The 21,911-nt window shown below is 50.8% G+C and overlaps 1 protein-coding gene across 7 annotated transcripts in view; it reads right to left on the bottom strand.

The window, feature by feature from the left end:
• The window catches only part of EEFSEC (eukaryotic elongation factor, selenocysteine-tRNA specific), a 260,592-nt gene that overhangs the window by 30,229 nt on the left and 208,452 nt on the right, over positions 1–21,911 (bottom strand). For 2 of the 7 annotated variants that reach the window (XM_078351808.1, XM_078351807.1), the window contains one exon: positions 1,186–13,379. The exons of the other annotated variants lie outside the window; for them this stretch is intronic. In XM_078351808.1, the coding sequence (XP_078207934.1) occupies positions 13,195–13,379 (185 nt within the window). In that variant the 3' untranslated portion in view covers positions 1,186–13,194. Of the gene's footprint in view, positions 1–1,185; positions 13,380–21,911 lie in introns of those variants that run through there. 7 annotated transcript variants of the gene reach the window in all.

Here is a 21,911-nt window from a genome sequence, read left to right on the forward strand (position 1 = left end):
CTCAGCCTGGCCTTGACCCAAAGACAGTTCTTGCCTCCACCCAAAGCCTGTTCTTGCTTCATGAGATATCATTTCACAGCCTGAGGCAAGGCCCAGCCCCAAAAGCCAGTTTCCAAAACTCTGACCTGATCATTTAATTCAAGCAATCAGCAATCATCCCTTTCCAACAATAATAAAGATGACCACTCAGGGAGAGGGCCAACTACACACCAGCCACCCAACCCATTCAACTCCACCCGCTTCCTAGTTCCTCTTCACAGGCTGCAGAGCTGTGAACCAACTGCCAGGGGGCACTCAGCCCATGGTCCAGTCAAACTCAAGGGTGTCTGACTCCAAGTCATGGATATGAGGCGGTCTCTAGCAGGAAATCACATGGAGCAAGTGAGGGACCTAGCTTTCCAACTTAATGCCTAGGTTTCCCTTCACTCCACAGCAAGAAACAATCAGAAATCCCAGCTCCACTCTGCTCAGGGGAGGCCTGAAAGATTCCTGTCAAGGCCTGATATTTTGGGTTGATCCTAAGCCTCTAAGAAACCAGTCTGAGCATAAACTTCTGGGGAGAAAGTGGCTCTGATAATCAGATGGCTCCATCAATCAACCTGATGGGAACGTGAGTCAGGTAACAGTGCTGGTTGGGGAGAGGCCAGTACCATGGTCTGGCGGGCCCCCCTCCATGTACATGTGCCCATGTCCTAGCACGAGGCAACCCTACTTTCCTAGAGAAACCCTCATATTCTGCTCTGCACTGTGGAGATGTGGACACAACCCACCCGACAGGTCACAGGTGTACAAATTGGTTAATCTGGACTATGGGATAGCATATAGCAGTCAATTGGAGTCAACCAGAACTGCTGATTAGAATAGCAAGTTCCACAAAGAAAACAGCAGTGTTTTAAGAACACCTGGGTCAGTGTGAAACCAAGTACATCAAATGTAAAGCATGCACAAACCCTCCAGGCTGCTCCGGAGGCCACCCTGTGCAGGGAAAATGTAAAAGCCACACATGCGTGCGAGGTCACCAGTTGAGGAGAGCAGGGCAGGGGGTTTGAGCCGTACATTTCACTTCCCCCCAAAAAGAAAGGGAAAAGGTGTGAAGAGAGATTGAAGCATGTGACAAAAAGTTCATGTCTATTTGATCTTGCTGGTTACAGGGCTGGCTGTCTACTGTACTCTGTATGGTGAAAATTTTTCATAGTTGAAAACAATTTTTTTTTTTTTAGAAAATCAAATAGTCATGAAAAGGGGACAGGAGATGGGGGAGGTAAGATGTAAAGGCCCCAGGTGTGCTCCTGGACAGTCTCTGTTTAAGCATGAAGCTCTCAGGGCCCCAGCTCTTGTCCAGTGGGGATCGGGGTACCTGCCTCAGGTGGTCGTCACGAGAACTGGCACCAAGCACCTTGCAGCCAAAGCACCTGAAGTCCAGCCAGGGCTCTGTGGTCAGACCTGCTATAGATACCCACTAACGACACGAGGTCAACGATCACACCTTGCTCCCTATACTTTACATGCCAGCCTCAGAAGCCATGGGTCAGTCATCCAACACACAGAGACCAAGTCCCTACTATGTGCCAACACAAGGTGGAGCAAGGCCCTCAGCGTGGTCAGAGAGGCTGGCCACACGACTCATTCACAGGAGTCCCTGGGCATTCATCTACTTCTGTGATGGAAAAGCAGTGGGTGTGTAGGGACAGCTGACGGGACACGACTTCATCTGGGGTGAGGGAGGGGCTCCTGGAGAAAGCTCTGTGACTCCAAGAAGAAACTTTCCTTCCTGGAAAGCCCTCAGTTTCCCTTTTGTTTGTGTACTTCCTTCTCAATCATTCCCAGACCACAGGGCCTCCGATTGCTGCCAGGAAAGATACCCCTAGACAACCTTTTCCTAGGGGCCCCAGAGACATGACAGCCACAGTGAAGACCCTGGCACCACCCTGTGTGACATGGGACCATGCCCAGGGAGAGGCCAGCCAGCAGATGGTTTCTGTCCACTGGGCTGTGTTTACATTAATTGCAGATATTTTTAACGTATTGTATTACTCCATCCATCTTTGTGAACGGTCCGTCTTGTAAAATTCTTTTAATTATGTTATTTTTTCTTGCCTATCTTCATCATCTACAATTATTTATAATATCATTGTCTTTGTTTCAAATGCTGGGTATAAACATTGTTGTAACAGTTCTTCGATGGGGTTCATATAATTTTTACAATTGCTTGGAAATGCTTCAATGGCCAAAGGGGGAGGAGGTTGGCTATTCGTTTGGGGGAAAAAGGACACCCCGAAGTGCTCTCTGCACTAGGTAAAGGTGCTCCTCTGTCAGGATGGCTTCCAGGAGAGCCTGGCTCTGCTGGGGCGGTCCTGTGCTGGGTGGGGGTTGGCAGCAGCTAGTTGGCTGCTGGATTAGGTTTCAGAGCTGCCGTCCCCACAGACACTGGGGCAAGATCCACAAAGGGCAGCGGCGGGCTAAGACGCTCGGGAGAAAGATGGATGGTTTGTTTTCATTTTTACAGGGATTTTCTGAAACCTCAACTTTCACCCCTCACCTCTCTTCAACTCTTTTCTCCCAACCAAGCCGTTTTCCAGAGTCTTCCTGGTTGACTAGCCAGCCACGTGAGACAGAATCCAGTGAAATGCCCAGGATCGCCTGTGGAGAGTCTGCCTTTACCTTAGGGGTCACAAGTACATCCACACTGCCCTGACAAAGTTGGCTTCAGGACTCCCTGTGGGAGGGGAGTGGGATGAGCTGTCTGGGAACAGCCAGCAACTTGGAGAAGTCAGCTGTCAGAATCAGGCCGGCCTGTAGCTAGGCCAGCAGCCAGTGTGGGGGTGTCAGGCATAGGAGAGAGGGCTGCATGAGTCCTGTGCCAGCTTTCCCACATTGGCCATGAACTCTCAGGGGCTCCTATGGTCAGCTCACTAGGCCCTCAGGTCCCTAGTACCACCACTGTCCAAAAACACCTCTCCATCCTAGTGTCCTCTGCCCAAACACCCTCAGTGGCTCCCTGCTACCTGGAGGTAAGCTCACCTCCCTCCTTGGATGGTGTGCTAGGCCCTGGGGATGCAGTGGTGCACAGATCCAACATGATTTCTGACTTCGGTGGGAGGTCAAAGGCTGTCCTCAGATCTATCAAAGAGTGACTCATCTTTTAAGGCTCTGAGAAACCTCCCCTACTCCTCTGAATAGTGGCTTCCTCCTACAGGGTCTCAGATGGAGGGGGACTGATGGTGTGCCCACCCCTGATAGGCCCTGGGTCTTGGCTCTGGGTTTGGGACTCAGCACTGGGCCAGGCACAAAGGGCATCTGGATGAGAGATGCAGGTGCTGTGGAGGACAAAGGCCATCTTGGTAGAGGTACTCCTGGATTGCACAGGGTTGGGGTGATGAGTTTACACTATGGAGATCTGCAGGTCAGAATCCAAGAGGTACTCTAGTCCCCAGGGTAGGAGCCTGAAGTGGGAAATTTTGGCAGATAGTCATAAAGATGCCAGGCTGTGAACTACACCCTTTTCTCCACTTATCTCCTTCTTCTGAATCTCTTTAAAGAAAACTGGATATGGCAAAATGGTTAACTTTACTAGTTATTAAAGAAATGCAAATAAAGATGCTGAGATGTCATTTGCCATGTAGGAAGTAAGCAAGGATAAATAACACAGGGCAGCCTGTGCTGGTGAGGGGTAGAGAACAGACACCTTCACCTACTGCTGATGGAAGTATAAAATGGTACTGTACTTTTGGGAATCACTTTGCCAGAAACTCTTAAGAACCTTTTAAATGTCTGCAATGTTTTCATTTTAAAACTTAGAACAATTCAGCTTCTGAGACTCTATCTTAAGAAAATACCCTACATATTAAAACAGAGATTTATAGACAGAGATGTTCCCAGCAATGTGATTTATAAGAGGTGGAACATCCACAGATGGTTAGGTAGCCATTAACGCCTTGGCAAGGTTGGTCACTCTTACGCTGCAACTGAAAACAATGGCCACATGACGGTGGTGCTGTGTTGCGTGTGCTTTTACATTTTACTGGACATTTAGACCTTGGAGCATCCCCACCTAGGGCACATCCAGTATCTGTTTTACAGATGAGGAAACTAAGGCTCAGCGAGGTCTGGTTACCTGAGTTGTAGACCTGGTAAGTAATGGTGCTGGGATTTAGACCAAGCTCTGTCTGAGCCCGGAACCTAGGCTCTTAATTGCTACATGGTTCAACTTCCCTTGAAGAAAGCAGAGTAAAACGGTAAAAGAAAAAAAAAAGAATTTGTGTAATAAATATTAATTGAAAAAAATCAGACACAAAATTATATATATTATATAATCTCAATTACAGAAAAAGAAGGCTTTGCAGAGAAAAGACAGAAGAAACTAAGTTAAAATATTAATAATGGGACTATGGGAGACTTATTTTTATTTTTCTCTAACATGCAAATCTCCTTGAATGAGTATTACTATTATACTTTTAGTTCTTAAAAAAACAGTTTGTGAGGTTTTTTTCAAACCAGTTTAGATGGAAACAAGCCTGGGGCCAGGCCCTGATCTGTGTGGGAGATTGTGCTGCTGCTGGGGCAGGAAGAAGCCATGGGGCTTTCTGAGGCCAGAAGCCTTCTTCCGCCAGGTGACAGAGGGAAATTAGCCCACAGGGTGAGGGCTCCTCAAACCCTTGGGTGCAGAACAATAACTTATTTCTGCCACAGGTTCTGACATTAAATCTTTCCCCTTTCACAAGGATCATGAGATACTGCTGACTCTGCTGAGACTTCTGAGTCCCAGTTAGGCACTAGTGAATCTTGACATGCTCACTGCTTGGCCAGAGGTGTCATTTTTCCACCACACAAGTCAGTGTGCCAAGGGTGATAAGGATGAATGATGTATTTGCAACTAGGATGGTCACTGTTACTGGGGAGAGGAATAGTTTCCAGTGGCTGAAGGGACAGGGCCCTTCAAATCCCACCATGAATACATCTGACAAAACACAGCTTAACCTGGGACCTGGCAGCCGATGGGTGGGACCCTGGAGACACTGGGAGACTCAGTCCAGCCCTCAGCCGAGAGAAGCTCACCTCTGGGGAAGAAGCCCCAGCAGTCCAGAGAGCTCTGGGCGAAGCTGGCCCAGGATGCTGAGGGGCCCTGGGGAGGGCTGTGGCTGAGCAGGTTAGGGTGATGACAATGGCAAGGCCATGCCAGCGCTGAGAACAGCCTGAGTACAGTGCCTAGGCATACCTGCTTGCAGCAAACACCTGCTGTTTCTACCTATTTTTTGTGACAGCCCCTGGTTTTCCTTGGGGATGCAGGGTTGCAAAAGGGTGCATCTGTGGTGCCAAGGGGAGCACATGATCCAGGCTGGCCAGAGAACTGTGCATAGCCCAGGCTGTCATGCTGGTTTGGGGATGGTGTGTCGATCTAGCACTTAGATGGGGTTACTGGGAAAGAGGCACCCTATCACACTGGACATGCAGCTAGAAGTCCACCTATGGAGAAGCCTGCCTGGAGGAGGGCAGGACTGAGTCCTGGGATCAAGCACCACCTCTGAACTTTTTCAGGCACACTGGCCAACTGAGGTAGGTTCCATCACCTGCATCTGAGACTTCAACTACCCCATTTCTCAGTTCCACCCGGCTTAAATAAAGGGTGGTGTTTATATAAAAGGTGTGTGGTAGAGATCACAGGGGTTTGCCCGTTCACTCATTCTTCCAACAGTGAGCAGTGAGCATGTGCAGGCCATGGACTAACACAGCAAAGACCTTCCCCTGGAGTAGCTCCCAGCCCAGTCATGGGATGAGCATGGAACCACTTGGGATTCAGAGCTCTCTGTGCAGGGAATGGAGAGCCTGCTGTGGCACGGGAAGAGGTGGGCACAGGAGGAGAATGGTGAGGACCTGCTCCATTTGAGAAGGGCAGGGAGCCTTCTTGGAGGTGGCATCTGAGCTGAGCCCAGAGCACCCAGCACAAGTGGCAGAATGAAGGAAAGCTGCTGTGGGCTGCTGCAGGGCTAGGGCTAGAGAGTGGCCTATGGCCCAGAGGGACAGAGGGAGGGGAGGCAGACAAGGATGGCAGGAGGCCGACTGTGAAGCATGCCAAATGCCATGCTAAGAGGGCACTGTTGTGGAAGTTTCTGAGCGGAGTGCCTGACATGGATTTGTGCCCATGGCGAGGGTGGGCAGGAGGTAAGGGGATAGTAAGCAACAGCTGCATGAAGTGAAGTGCTCACCAGAAGATGGCACGTGAAGAGGCAGTGCCTTTACCAATCTCCAGACAGACACAAATCCTCACCACCAGACCTCAGCCTATGCCTGACTCCCCAGGGACTGTCTGCAGCCCCCGTGAAGAGGAAGAGAAACACACTCAGGCTCATAGGACAGTGCTAAGGGTCCAGTCACTTGGTACACATTTTCTTACTCCACTATTACAACCCTGAAGGCAGGGAGGGACCTCTCCTTTTTTATATAGGACAAGGAAACTGCAGTTTAGAGCTTTTCTTTAACCACCCCAAAGGCTGGGCCAAACCAAAATGGGAACTTCTGGAATTTATGTTGGCCCTTAGCTCAGGGCCAGGTGGAACAGATGGACAAAAATGAGAACTGTCAGAGTCAGAGAACACAGGGCTAAGAGCATGAGCTCCAGTGCCAGATGGCCTGGGCTCAAATCTCAGCTCTGGGGTCCAAGAGCTGTGTGACTTGGGGCACCTTCTTTCACCTCTCTGTGCTTCTGTTTCCTGATTTGCAAAATGGCAGTTTCAATAATTGTAATTCCTTCAGGTTCGTTGCGAAGAGTAAATGATATTATCATACATAATAAGCTTAGAAAAGTACATGGCGTATAGTGAGAACTATATTATTGTTTTTCTTTCTTTCTTTTTTTTTTTTTTTAAGATGGAGTTTCGCTCTTGTTACCCAGGCTGGAGTGCAATGGCGTGATCTCAGCTCACCACCACCTCTGCCTCCTGGGTTCAGGCAATTCTCCTGCCTCAGCCTCCTGAGTAGCTGGGATTACAGGCACGCGCCACCATGCCCAGCTAATTTTTTGTATTTTTAGTAGAGACGGGGTTTCACCATGTTGACCAGGATGGACTCAATCTCTTGACCTCGTGATCCACCTGCCTTGGTCTCCAAACTGCTGGGATTATAGGTGTGAGCCAATGCACCCGGCCTATTATTGTTTTTCATGCATTTTTTTTTTTTAAAAAAAACAATTTCTAACTTTGATCACTGAATGATAAACATAGAGGAAAATCACATCTTGGTGAAGCTTTTGACATTCTCTCATTCAGTGTGCATTTATTGAGCCATGACTAGTGTCAGGGACTGGAATGAGGTCCCCATTAGAAATCTCTATTGGGAATGAGGTCCCCAATAGAAATCTCCCCTACTCATCCACTGATGCAAACTGAAGAAATCTATTTGAGAGTGAGTGTGTGCTGACCAAATGGTCCACACTCAAAGGCTGATGATGAGAAAAGCTCCAGGATGACTCTGAATGTTGGCCATAATAGTGAAAAACAGTGGAAAAAATTGTAGGTACCCGACCAATGGGAGATGGTGAGGTAAGCACGGTCCGCTTACACAAGTTGACAAGTGCAGCCCTTGGAGGGGAGGGATAAATGTGAACAGCGGCCTCTGACGAAAACCCAAGGAAAGCAGCAGTGTGACCCTGGGGTCTGGTGTGGTGTCATGCCCAAAAGAGCCCCACAGTGGAGGACAGCACTGGGCACTGATGGTGCACCAGGCACTGGACCCTGGGTGGGCATTTCATACTCATGGTTTCCAACTGCACCCTCCACAGCTAATGATAAATGCCAGCACGGCCCTCCCATGCTGCAGAGGGGAGTGCAGCTCAGGGAGGCATGGGGGCCGATCCATGTCTCACGGCCAGTGAAGGAGGTGGTAATGATAACTCTCATTCCCGATCCTGAGCCCTTCCCAGCCTCACTGAGTGACAAGTGGAAAGTGTGGGAAGGAAAGGGAACCAAAAGTCCCTTGGGATGCTGCCGGGTGAGGAGACTGTGGGTGCCTTTTTCCCCAGATTTTTGAGCTTTCTCTGTAATGGGACTGTGAAATTTTGTGGGTGAGAATTGGCTTAAGATATGCACATGATACCTGGATGTTTCTGGTTAGTCACCACCAGAGCTGACCTACCCCAAGGATGGGAGACTGGATGGATAGAGCCCTGCTGGGAAGGCCTAGGTATAGACACTAGTGTGCATCTGTGAGGATGTTACGTGTAGATAGCAGAGCTCCCTGGACATGCATGTGGTGACTCCAACCTTTGAGCCCTAAATAAACACCAGGTCACAGGAGCCCCAGCTAGGGGCTGCTCACCAACCAGAGGCTCACCGCAGCTGTAGGTCCCTGTCTCACTACCTAGCAGCAGTGAAACACACCAGCCCAGGGGTAGGTCCTGTGTGGGCCACAGAGGCTCCCTGGAGACAGGTTCCAGGAGTGGCCCTGGCTGCCTGAGCAATCCAATGGTCACCTGTAGCTCAACAAGTGCCATTCTAAACTCAGCTGGCTCTGTGGCCAGATGAGAGCCCAGGTGGAGGAGGCAGGCAAGAACAAGGTGGGCCCAGCACTCACACAATGGGTGCCAGGTTCTCTCACTCGTCCCTGACTGCCTGGCTCCACATTGAACGGAACTCCACACTCCACTGGCTCCCAGTTCTTTTTCAGGGTAAAGTGCTGAGGCTCTGCAGTCAGAAAAAAGTGGGGTAACATCCTGGCTCCTCCTCCCTTTCCCAGCTGTGTGACCTCATGCAAGTCATTCCGCTTCTCAGGGCCTCATCTTGACATTTGCACAGTGGAGATCAGTGAGATGTTGTTCAAGAAACAGCCTTGGGACTGCTCTGTAATATGGTTCCTACAGGTACAATTACAGGTGTTGTTATTATGACTCCCCCGCCTCCTCCTTAGGCTGGAAGGAAGCCAGGAACAGCTCAGAGGTTTCGTGGAGGTGACATCTACAGCAGCAGAGGCTGGTGAGTGCCAACCCTCACTAGATGCAGCTCTAAGCATTGCCGTGAATACCTTGTTTACTCATGGTCAGGGGCCCAGCACCCTTTGTCCTAACCTGTCCGTCCTGGGAAGGGCTGCTGTGCTGTGGTCACCAAAGTCAGTGTGGTCTGTCTGTCAGACCTTAGGTGAGTGACAACCTACTAACAGTGCCCACCTCAGAGGGTGCTGAAAGAACAAAATAGTGGATTTCTAGAAAGCATCTCAGGTAGTCTGGCACACAGCAGGAGCTAAAGGAACATCAGCAGCAACAGTGATAGTAGTGGCAGAGTGTGCTGGAGCATCCCATCCTGCCCAAGGCCCTCTGCACTGCCAGTGCCTAGCCAGGAAGGGGGTTTCCTCCCCTTGCTAGTGACTGTGATGACCAAGGCTCTCTGAATACATGGTAATTGTTGTAGCAAATCCAAAACATGGGAGAATTGGAGGCAGGGAGTTTCCCGCTGCTGGCACATGACTTTGAAGACTTCAGGGTTTTTAGGCCCCTTGACCAGCTGCCATGGCAGTCCAGGGCATGGCGTATTAGACACAAGGTCCACAGAACTGCCCAAGCCAAAATCATCCACGATAGAATATGGGCCAGCCTCTGATTTCTGGAACTTTCTCTCAGGTATGTAAGATTGCTGGTTGTTTGCTAAATCAAGACTTTCTGGACAGACAGTACTTAGCTAATCATGAGTTCCACTTTCCACTGCCTAAAATGTTAATTGTTTCATCAGTTTACTCTGATGACTTTATTTAGGTAGGATAACTGTGTATGGAAAAATACAAATTTTCCCTAAAATTACAAACTGGCAATTCTGGAAAGGTTTTGAGATTCTTATGCTAAGAGAAATAATTCCCAAAGAAAAGTTTCATTCACTGTGTAAGGGTCAGTAAAGATCCTGCACTCCTGGTCTGCACCAGGCTGGACAGAGCCTCCCTCCTTTCAAGGCTGCTGGGCCCAGAGTTCAGGGCCCCTCACCACTAAGCACCTAGAGGCCTCAGGATGGATGAGGCACTGCATCCCTCCCCTAGCCCTTGCAGTGCCACTCTGTCCTCTCTTTCCCCATGGCCCTGTAGCACTCCCTACCATGGGGCTGGGACCTGGGGGCATGCCTGGGCCCTCCTTGCTGGCCAGAGGCTGCCCAGGAGGCCAGAGGTAGAATCTATTCTGGACATCAACCTCCTCATTCCACATCCCAACAGATGCTGGGGTGCATCCTGCCCATCTGCCCTCCTCCCCATGCACCCACTGCCTAGCCTCAGGCCTCAGCTTGCCCCCTCCAACCAGCTGCCAGACAGAGCTTTCTGCCTTCCTCCTTCACACCAATCACTAGATCCTCCTGCTACCTGCTTAGCCCAGTGGTTCCCAAATGGGGGATATTTTGGTCTCCCAACTGAGACATTTGGGAATATCTAGAGAAGTTTTTTTATTGCTGCAACTTGGGTGAGGCTGTACCTAGCAAGAAGTGAAGGATACCCACAAACCTCCTGCAGGGGACAGGGCAGCCCCACAGCAGAGGAAGGTCTAGCCCCAGTGTCAGCAGTGCTGATGGGAATCCTGTCTAGACAAAGGCCAGATACAAGCATGGAGGCCAAGGCCTTTCAGGAGTAAGCTCCTCCTCCCCTCCTCCCTATCCATCCAAGGATGAGCCTCAGGGCTGGAATTGAGGTGAACAGCAAGGAAGCTTCACAGGATCTCAACTGGATTTCATGTAAGACTTTGGGTGAGAAATGAAGAATTCCATTGCTTAAAAAAAAACAAAACTGCTTCAAAACCATCATTTTAAATACACCAAATAAGTTAGTAACATATACAACACTTATAACAAGCAACAAATATTAGCTTCTATTCAATAGTCCCAGAAAATGTCATTCTTTCCATCCTCTGTGCCCTAGCACACTCTGTTCCTTCTGTCCTGAACACCCTTCCTCCCTTTTCTCCCTGGGGAAACCTCCTCACCTTCAAGACAAGCTCAAGCCTCACTGCATCAGTGAAACTTCCTGCCTTCACTCTGGAAGGGAGCAGTCACTCCATCCTCTTTTCCCATGGCCCTGCAGGGCCCCTACTATAGTGCTTGTTTCTTTCTGTAATTATCTCCATCCAAATGGTGCCCCCTGAGATGGGCCTAGAGCCAGTCCTCTGTGCTCAGGTCTGATGCTGGTCATAGGAGAGGGCAATGGCTGGAACAGAGCTGGGCTGGGGAGAGAGGGTGGGCAGTTGGGGGAGTGGGAGAAAGAAAAGGCTATGGGGGAAGTAGCAGCTCCTCTCCTCCCTCCACAGGCTCTGACTTAGCCCCGTGGGGATATGGGAGAGGAGTAGGATATCCCTGGGTCAGGCCCCAGAGAGTCAGCTCTGCCTCACTGCTGTCAGACCAGGGCCTTAACTGTAACTTCCCAAGGACCTGCTGGTGCTCCTCCTCCCAGGCCACAGAGGCATCCTGCATGGAACACAGTTGCTGAGCTGTGATACAGGTAGTGAGTGTGGTCCACTGCACTCCCTCCAACAGCAATCTCTGGCCCTGGGTTCTGTCTTCTTCACCTCATTGAATCTTCTAATAACCACCTTCACCAGTGGTCAAACCTAGCATTGCCTACGATGGGCAGACATCCAGATGGGACACCCTAAGGCCCTGAAATCACCTCTGTAGAATTCCTTCCAAATTTGCACAGCCTGAACCCAGTCATGAAGAAGTATCAGACAGACCCAAAGAGTGCACTGGGAAACAACCGATCTGGACTCTTCAAAATCATCAGTGTCGTAAAACTATTGATAACAGCATGAGCGCAGGTGCTGCCTTTCACTGACTCCCCAACCATGGAAGAGTTCCTAAAAGACACTATTGAGACAGTTGGGGAAACTGAAAATGGACTGTATCCTAGGCAACGAGGTATCAGTGTCACATTTCTCCAGTAATAACTGTGTTGTGGTTCTGTAGGAGAATGTCCTTGTTCCTTGGGGCCATGTGCTGAGGGTGCAGGCACAGTAGCAGCACCAGGAGGAACCCTCAGCCGGCTCAGCACACACGCACAAAGCAGACAAGACAACATGGACCAATCTTTGAAGCCAAGAGAGCAACACTGCTCAATAAGCTTTCCACTCTTCTGTGTGTTTGAAGTTATTTACAAAGCTGGGAGGGAAAGACCTCAAAATAACCCATCTTACTGATGAGGAAACCAGGATTTAGAAAGGGGAGCAGTCTAGCCAGGATACCAACCCCAAGTCTGGCTGCCTCCAAAGCTCTTGTTCTTTGAAGGTATCCTGCTTCCCACATCCCACTGTGGGCTGAAAATGCCAAGTGTGCACAATACTAGCCCTGCCAATGTCTCTCAGTAAAAGTTAATTTGGTCCTGGCAGAGGCAACTCTCCAGGCAGCTGGCTGGTGGTGCTGATGAAATCCCAAGGACATGTTATTGGGGTTGCCCCAGAATCTGCTCCAAACAGAGCCTCCAGTTGCAGCTGAGTGGTTAGAGAGAACACATTTTAAATGAGAAGAAAACCAGTTTCATTTCAAACCCCAGCATAGCCCATTGTCTGAGGGCCTGTTATTTATGAGATCATAACAATACCCATAACCTCAGGGCTCATCATGTCTCATCCCTTTGGCACCAGGATGCATTTTCACTTTTGCTCTATGCTAGGTTTCCAGAAGCCTCCAAGATAAATGGAACTTCCATCCATAAAAGTCCACTTCCATCGAGGACTCCAGGGTCTGGTGGGCTAGTCATCCTTTGGGCCTCACAGTGCCTTTGGGAGAAACAGGGAGATAGCCTCCTCTTGAAGGCTGCAGTAGGAGGAAGAGGCAGCACATTAAGGACCTGATGCCAACACAGAGACCACTCATTGTGGCCCAACTGGGAATTGGGAGATTTCATGTAAAAATACAGATATCCAGACTTTCTTGAAAAACTGGAAGTGCTGATGCCACCGTGGCTATGCTACAGTCCAGCAATACGGGCGTGGAGCTGACTGGGCCCAGCCCCCTGGGACACACTCCAGGTGACTTTGTGTAAGAAGCTATACCCAGGATCTAGGCTGTGGTGGCACCATCCTGGCCTAGCCCAAGGGCATCAGGCCACACAGACATATGGCTGGCTCCATGGAAGTCCTGAGGCCCAGCTCTCACCAGTTCGTGATGGGAGGAAGAACCATTAGGCAAGTGATCGCAGGAGGCGGCTTTTTAGCAAAGCCCCAGCCTGAACTGAAGTCAGCTCACGTCACCAGTGCAGGGCTGCCTGGCATTCCAGGTGAAATGGGTGACAGGAAAAGGTGGTCTTACTGCTTTCTGGTTTCTTCAGATGCCTGACGGAACCAGTGATATGGCGAGGCAGGCAATGGGGCCAGAACACCAACTGTGGTGCTTCACTCATCTCAGGGTCTGGTTTCAAGGCTATCTCCCTCCCTGTAAGGTGGGAAGGGGACATAAGTCGATAATTGGCGGCCTAAGGACGGGCACAGTAATGTTACAGTCTCATAGCATCCCTGAGGCAGGCCCTGGGAAACAGGATGTGGCTCTTGCTTACAGGCACAGGAATCCACACAGTGGGTGGCTGGGTGGATGCAGAGGGGATACTTGGGGCCAGCAGGAGCAGCCTGAGCAGTACTGATGTGGTACCCTCACCTCCAGCGGCACCGAGACTCCAACTCGTCCTCAGACCCCAGTGCAATGCCACTTCCGAGAGAAGCCTTCCCAAACCCAGACTTGGTCAGGGTCCCGCTGTAAGATCTGGTGGCATTGTGTACCTTCCATGCACAGCATGCATGTGGCTGCCAATACACAAATGCTCAGGAGAAAGTCTGCCAGTGCCAGTGTCCTAACTGTTACAGGCTGAACTGCGTCCCTTCAAATTCATATGCTGGGGTCCTAACCCCCAGACCTTAGAATGAGACTGTATTTGGAGGCAGGGCCTTTAAAGGAATAATTAAGGTGAAGTGAGGTCTTTAGGTTGGGTTCTAAATCAATCTGACTGACGTCCTTTTAAATACAGATTAGGACACAGACACGCACAGAGGGACAGCCATGTGAAGACACAGAGAGAAGGCAGATGTCTGCAAGTCGGGAGACAGGCTGCAGGAGAAACCTACCCTGCAGACACCTTGATCCTGAACTTCCAGGCTCCAGAACTGACAGGAAATGAAGGCCTATTGTTTAAACCACCCCATCTATAGGATTCTGTTATGACAGCCCAAGTTGACTAGTGCAGCAACCAAACTGTCAGCCCTGTGAGCACAGGGGTCATATGGGCTGTGGCTAACTGTGTTTTTTCTAGAACCCAATACAAAGATGATGCATAACAGGGGCTCAAAAGCACACTGTTGAACAGAGAAGTGATCAGCTCTGAATTCCCAGGGCACAGAGACTGTGTTTTATTTGAGCCACGTGCCCAGAACCGAACACTACGTCTGATACCAGAAAAACACTTGCCACACAGAAGACTTGGTGCTTGGTAAAGAAGAGCTAGCTAAAGACAGGGTGACTGTGTGAGTGCCACAGCCCTCCTGTCTTTTTGCATTTGGTCAAAAGCAAGGATTATACCTTTCCCTCCTCATTGAAAACAGAAGCCAAATCATAGAGGCATCCCCCAGATACCCCACTTTGGCCTGAGCAGGTGGATGGCCAACGTCTCTCCTGGGACCAGTACAGGTCAGGGCAGTAAGTGCTTCAGCTCATCACATAACAGCAGCTCAAAAGCACACCCTGAAAATCAGGACCCCAGATCCTGTTCCTCCTCCTCCTGTGTGCCCTCAGGCTGGCTGCCAGGGCACTGGGGTTGGTCTGATTTCCTCTTCTGCAGAACTGGGGTGATGATAGACTGGCTTCCCTGGGCTGTTGGCAGGACTGAGTGGTCAGACTACATAAGGGCATGCTGCCTGGTACAGGGCATGGGCTCAGGGGCAGCAGCTGGTTGTACTGCTGACACTCTCAGCTTCAGGCCCTGCCTGCTACCCCATGGATGGCTGTAGACTCTCATGCTACAAGTCACCCAGGAATTCCATTCCCTCTGGTCACCAGCCTATTTGGACCAATGTCCCTGACCAGAGTTTCTATTCCTAGAGTCACTTGCCCAGGACCTCACCAACACACTGGTCCCCCCAAACCACTGAAGGAGTGTGTTCATAACCCCTGCAGGCCTGGCCAAGCCCATACTAAACAACCTATATTTCTAGAAAATAGAGCTTCTATACACAGCTAACTACAATCAAGTAAGAAAAAAAAAAAAAAATAGAGCTTCTGGGACTTAGGCCCTTCTGGGCTGAGCTGAAGCACTTACTGCCCTGACCTGTACTGGTCCCAGGAGAGACGTTGGCCATCCACCTGCTCAGGCAAAGCGGGGCATCTGGGGGATGCCTCTATGATTTGGCTTCTGTTTTTAATCAGGAGGGAAAGGTATAATCCTTGCTTTTGACCAAATGCAAAATGCCTTCCAGGGTCAATAAATTGAAGGGGTCCTGGTGGCACAGCCAATCCCTGCTTGAAAGGTGGCTGGTTAATCTCCCGTGAGGCAGCCTGGCGTGAATGTAACACCAAAGCTCCCATAGGCATTGTCTCCCAGTGCTCTGTGGTGGGGACAGGGCATGGGTGGGAGGAGGAATCAGGTCCCTCAGTGAACATGTGAGCTCCCCCACCAAGAAGAAGGGCTGCCAAATGAGGGGTGGGTGTACACAACACAGAATTCCAGCCACCACTTAGCGAGTCCCTGCCACTATAGGCACTATAGGCAGCCCTTTCCAGGGATTCTATGATTAAATCCTTAGCCTCCCTGGAAATCAGGATGATTAGCCCTGTGTTAGCACTGAAGAAGCTGAAGCGCAGAGTGGAAACTGGCTGGTCCCAATCAGAAGGGAGCCTGGGATGCCCCAGGAGACCCTCCGGCTAACTGGCCCAGTGGTCCCTGCACTCCTGGCCTGGTCTGGCCTGTCCCCTCTCCTAAACCAGGGAGTAGTTCGAGGAGTGCTGTCCCACTGGGTGTTAGCCCAGAGCTCTCTGTACACTTGGGGAGCCCCCTGCCTACCTAGGCCCTGTTTCACCTCTGACCCCCTCTAGCGACTAGACAGGAGGGCTCAAAAAACTGTGATGAGGGACAGAGGAGGATGGGATAGAATACCACGCTGAGCACTGAAACACCTGATTCAGCACAGGGGCCACGGGTCGCCTGCTGGAACCCTAGAGTCCTGGGAGAGGGCTGCAGAGGAGAGCCAGAGCAAGCTTCCCAGAGGAGTAGCCTTCTGAGCAGAGGGTGAGCAGGGAGCACAAGGCTGTGTAGAGAGCTAGAATCAGATGTTCACTAGAACCCTGTGGCCAGTGGTCTGTCCAGCCTCATGGCTATGGTCGGGAAAAGGCCAGGATAGTGTAAAGGACATGGGATGGGGAGTTGGGAACCCGGCCTGGTACCTGCCCTGAGCTCCAGTCCTTTCACCTATACAGTGGGCATGTGAATTCTCAGGCTGCCTCTCTAGGGTCTCTTCTAGTCCCATTCCTCTCCTGCCATCTCTGCCAGTGCTCAAGCCCCTCCTCTGTGGAGTGCCCTAAGCCTCAACTAGGTTTGCTGAGTCAAATGGACTGGTAAACTCTTGATGGACTGATTAACTGATTTACATTTTTTATAGGGATGGGGTCTCACTTTGCTGCCCAGGCTGGTTTTAAACTCCTAGCTTCAAGCAATTCTCTCACCTTGGCTTCCGGGGTCTCATTTTGCTGCCCAGGCTGGTTTTAAACTCCTAGCTTCAAGCAATTCTCTCACCTTGGCTTCCCAGAGTGCTGAGATTACAGGAGTGAGCCCCTGTGCCCGGCCCCTGGTTTTAAAGACCAGGAAACTAGAGCCCTCTCCCAAGCCCTGACCCTAGTAGCAACTTTTGAGGGAGTCTGATGAGGCTGGTGTCTGCCTGCATTACTAAGGTTTTGGGGAAGCCTGTGGCATACGAAGCACCAGGCTGCTTAGCCTCCACTGTGCACCTGCAGAAAACAGAGCTGAGAGTGGCCCTTGTGAGCCTGGGTACATTCATTTGTTCATTCCACTCCAGTCTATTCCACCAAACTCCTTCGTTTATTCATTCATACAAGCAATACTTCCCATCCCATCCCCTTCCGCCTGGCACACTGATGGTCATAATTCAGAGTCATAGCCCCTGCAGCCCTGGGGGTGAGCATAGGGGCAGTGTTGGAGGCAGGATGGCCCAGGGGCCTTCCTCAGGACCCCTTCAAGGTGAGCAGCAGTGGCTCTCCTGACTCCAGCCCCTCTCCCCAGGGGCCACACAGCAGTCATTTCAGGCCCTCTGTCCAAGGGCACACTGAGCTGAATGACCAACCCCTCCCTTCCCTTCTCCTGTATACCCTGAGGAAGGGAGCTGCACTTCAGTGCCTCACCCCCAGCCCTGCCTATAAGGCACCGTGGTGTGGGGAGTCTCGAGCAGAGTGGTTCAGAGTGAGGTGCTCTGGGTTCCAATCTCAGTGCGGGCGTTTGCTACCTTTGCCCAAGTGTCTGCTTTGTTCTGGCTTCTTGCACTGAGTCTGCCTCCCTGGGCACAGACTATCCTTGCCCTGGCACACAGCAGAGTGATCTGAAATGGTCTGCTTGTGCAGTAAAATGAGGTGCTTGTTGCAATGGGAACACCAGCAACTGCACTGCCCATCCTGCCAGCCCCGGTCTCCTCAGCTGTAGAGTGGGGAGACCGACTGCCCTGTATACACGTAGCCCACATTTTTGGGACTGTTTCTCCTTCTCCTGAGTGCTGGCTCACCCCCTGATGATCGATAAATAGAAGCTCCTTCTGGAGTCTTAACCATAAGTACAGTTCTACACATTTTTTCTTTTCTCATTTGGTATCTATTAAGTTGTGATTAGTAATAATCAAAAGGTTATTAAAGATCACCAAAAGTAGATCTCTATTTTAGGGTTTGAATGAGAATTCTGACTACTCACAAGACCAAGTTCCTGAGACGTGAGCTCAGTTTTGAGCTCCAGGCATGTGGGCAACACCTGCTGCTAGGATGAGGCCATGGCTGTGGCCTTCAGCGGGCTATGTTCTCAATCACAGCTCTCTGGCTGGTATGAGGTAAGCCCTTGCAGCTCTGTTCATGGTCAGTGGTTGCCTGGTAAGGATCAAACGTGCATATCACACGCACACATGAATGATAATAGGGGTCTGGGGCTTTCCAGTAACACGACTTTAAGCTCCAAATGCTCCCCAGTGCTAAAGCAGACACACACATGAACTGCTCCAAATCAGCTGGTTCAGGAGCACCCTGTGGGAGAGGGGCCACCTACCATGAATTTGGGCCATTCAAAAAGCTTGCCACATCATGGCAGGTACACAAAACAACAGCCCTGGGTGATTTTAGATTTATACAACATTGTTTCAGGAGATAAGATCATGGGCACATGTGCACCCTTTTCCGTCCTGGAGTAAATGCACGGTGACTCAGAGCTGTCATTAGGAACAAGTCTATTCAGCTTCTGATTCTTCTCTAGTTGGGAGTCATCAAGGTGTTCTTTTCTCCCTGCTAAGTGGGAACAGGAGGGGCTGCAGAAGCTGTTGTCTCACCCACCATCCAGCCTGCCTCTGTGAGTGAGTGCAGATGCTGGCGCACTGATGCAGAGGGGAGGGTGGCAGCGGTGGGACAGATGGCTTGCCAAGATGAGCCTTGGGAGAGCAGCCTCCCAGGCACAGTGTGTCTCCAAGCACCACATGGGTCTCCCAGCTCCAAACTCTTGGAAGACATGACTGCTCTCTAGGGTTATGAACAGGGCTGATAGAGAGGGGAGGGGCGACACAGACAAACCATGGGCAAAGCCCTCAGGCACTCTGCTCCCTGGCTCCCACCTGTGAGATGGAGATAACAAGACCCATTCCAGCCTATGACCCTCAGGAAGTATAAATGATGCTATGACACAGACAGAAACCTCCACCTCTTCCATGTCCAGTGCCTTCTTCCAACTACTCTCTACCAGCAGAACTCCCCAGCAGGTTCCTATTGGCAGCTTGCTGGGCCTCCTATTCCCTCAGGAAGTACAATTCTGCAAATGGCAAGGTCTTTGAAGGGAGATGTTTGGTAAATATGGGGCCTTCCAACCTTGAGATCCCCCAAGACTCTCTGGGAAGACTCCTTGGGTATCAGGAAGGATGGGGCCATCCACAGCCCTCTGATTTCCATAGTACATTCTGAGGAGTCAACAGCCCTAGCATCAGGACCCTTGTCTCTGAGGCAAGAGTTTGTGGCTCCTTAAAACATACTGTTTGCATATTACGGTTTGGCTTCACCTCATGAACCTGAGGTCCAAGTGTCCTTTCTAAAATTCAAACAGGAATTATGAGTTGCTAGGGGTCAAACCAGCCCAAAGTCATGCTTTGTTCAGTACAGACAGTTCTGGTTTTTAATCGGGAGATATTATGTAAAAATAAAATTAGAAAAAATGAGACCCCAGGCCTACAGTCCCATATAGTGAGAGTTGGCAGGACCCACACAGCAGTCTCCAGGTCACCACATCCCCACCACTCCCCATCACCTGCCACCTGGCCTCTTCAACACCTGCTTGGCCCTGCTGGCATCTGACCTTGCAACCTGAGGTGAGGCTGATAGGAGGAAACCCAGGGGACTATTCATTCTGCCTTTCCAAGCCCGGATGCCCTGTAGAGCTGGCAGCGAGGCCCATGAGGTGCATCTGAACCCAGCCAGCCCTGTCAGAGCTACAGGCTGGGAGCCTTACCTCACAAGGCACCAAAACCCAGACTTCCCCACCCTGCATGTCCAGGCTGCAGCTAGCAATGAACTCTTTTTCCCTTCACCTGGCACTGGATGGTTCAGGCTGCCTAATTCTTTCACAATTAAGGCACTTCAAAAAGGTTAAAAGGGAGGAATCAGCAGGGAGTGGGTGTGGGAGGGATGGAAGGTGGTGGGTGGGATGGAGGAATCTGACCAGTAATATTAACAAAAAGCTTAAAAGCCACAAACAGGAAGCAGGCAGACTAAAAAGTCAACAATGACCTGACAAAGGAATGTGAACTCCAGTGGACTGAGGCAGTGTCCCTACACCCCTCCTCCCTCCACTCCCACCTCAGCACCCCAAGAGGGGCCCTGAATAAGACTCCTCTTGGTTCTTGCCTGCCCTGGGAAGACCCCAGCTCTGAGTTTGCCTTGGGCTATAGGAAGGGAGCTCAGGGGAGGTCAGCATGATCCTGGCAGTCCCCAAAGGAGGAAACCATGAGCTCTTCCCTCTGCCTGGCCCTGCAGGGCCCCAGAACTGTTTAGAAGAAGGATGAGTACTCTGCAGTATGGCCCCCGACCCAGCTGAACGGTTCTTCCCTTCCAGAAAGCTCACACTAGCCTGGATAGGCGTAGGCACGAGGCCCTTGGGGACTGAGGTCTGGATGCTGGCCTGCCTGGCTCATGTCCCCTGCATGCTCCCTGGAGCCCAGAGAATAGCCCTGTGGGCTCTAGTCTCTGAGGACAACCCATAGCCAAACTGGGGGGATGCCCAAAGACTCCTGTTTGGCTGAGGTGATGACTCAGCCACTAAGGAGCAGCAGGGAGGACAGGACAGAATTTCAGAATTTTAGAGCTTCACTGCTGGAGGCCTCCCATGGCTCAGTGCCTCGCCTCCCCAGCCCCAGCCCCACCTTGACAGAGTCCTTAGGAGCTGCAAACAGGGAGCAAAGTGCCCTGGAGAAGCACAGCCTCTGTGACCTGAGAAGGCAGATGCCATCTCTGGGCAGTGAAAGGATTTAGGAAGGAAAGGATTCCCTGTCAGGAGAGGGAAGGGTGCTCATGCCCCCTGTGAGCACTGAGGCAGCTGGGGTCTCTGTTTTCCAGCTGGAGCCAGGGTGCCACCTTCTCCTGAGGAAATTTGACACAAGAAGCCATAAAGTGACCTTGGTTGCTTCCCTGATCTAAACCTCCCCATGGCTTTCCATCCTTGCAGGATCACCCTTGAGTCCTGGAGTTATGCAGAGGACAGTAACATGTCAACATGCAATCAGGTGCAGGCAAAAGTGTTTTCTGTAAAATTCTTCAACTTTGCTGTCTGTTTGAAAATGTTCGTAATTTTTATTTTATTATGAAATACAACAGAATTGTACTGAATCAGCTGTATCTGGTACAATTGTGCAGGGAATAAATGGGAGCTGGCGGAGGTGGTACACAACTGAGTCCCAGCTACTTAGGAGGTTGAAGCAGGAGGATGGTTTGAGCCTGGGAGGTCAAGGCTCTAGTGAGCTTTGATTGCATCATGGTATTCTCTTTCAGTGACAGAGTGAGACCCTGTTGCTAAAATAAAGGTAGTGGCTCATGGTCCATTCATACGAACACAGCCTTCAGTCCTTCCCACAGCCCCTGATGCACAATATGAGCCCTTGCTCGTGTCCTGCACACCTCTCTGCTCAGCACACTTCTGCCAAACAACTGGCCTGCAAATGTGCCTGGAGCTCACTATCACCCCAGGGCCTTTGCATTCACTTCCCCCTTGCTGTGGCATGCTCGCCCTGACTACCCATGTGGCTCCCTCTCTCCCTCCATCCTTCCCTGATCACCGTATACAAAGCAGCATGCTCAGCAATTCCATCCCATCCCTGCTTTATCTTTCTACATGGCGCCTATTGCCATCTGACAGGGATTTCTTTAGTATGTTTATTGTTTGCCCCTCCTACAACTGTAAGCTCCATATTCCCAGCACCAAGCACAATGCCTGTGATGCAGAAGAACGCGATGCACTGTAGGCTGAAAAAATAAGGATGAGTTCACTGACAAAACCCAAGGGCTCTCTTTCCAGCAGCAAACACACTCTTGGACCCAGCCCGTGGACAGACCCCAGCACAAACCCAGTGCGAGGTGCTGAGGCTGGAGGTCTGTGCTGGGCAAAGGAGGGGTGGCAACTCACATCTCTGGAAACCCCACCAGTGCCAGGATGGTATGCCAGGCCCCTATTGGTCTCTCTCACCT

The sequence above is a fragment of the Callithrix jacchus genome, chromosome 15 (assembly GCF_049354715.1).
Source record: "Callithrix jacchus isolate 240 chromosome 15, calJac240_pri, whole genome shotgun sequence".
NCBI lineage: Eukaryota > Metazoa > Chordata > Mammalia > Primates > Cebidae > Callithrix > Callithrix jacchus.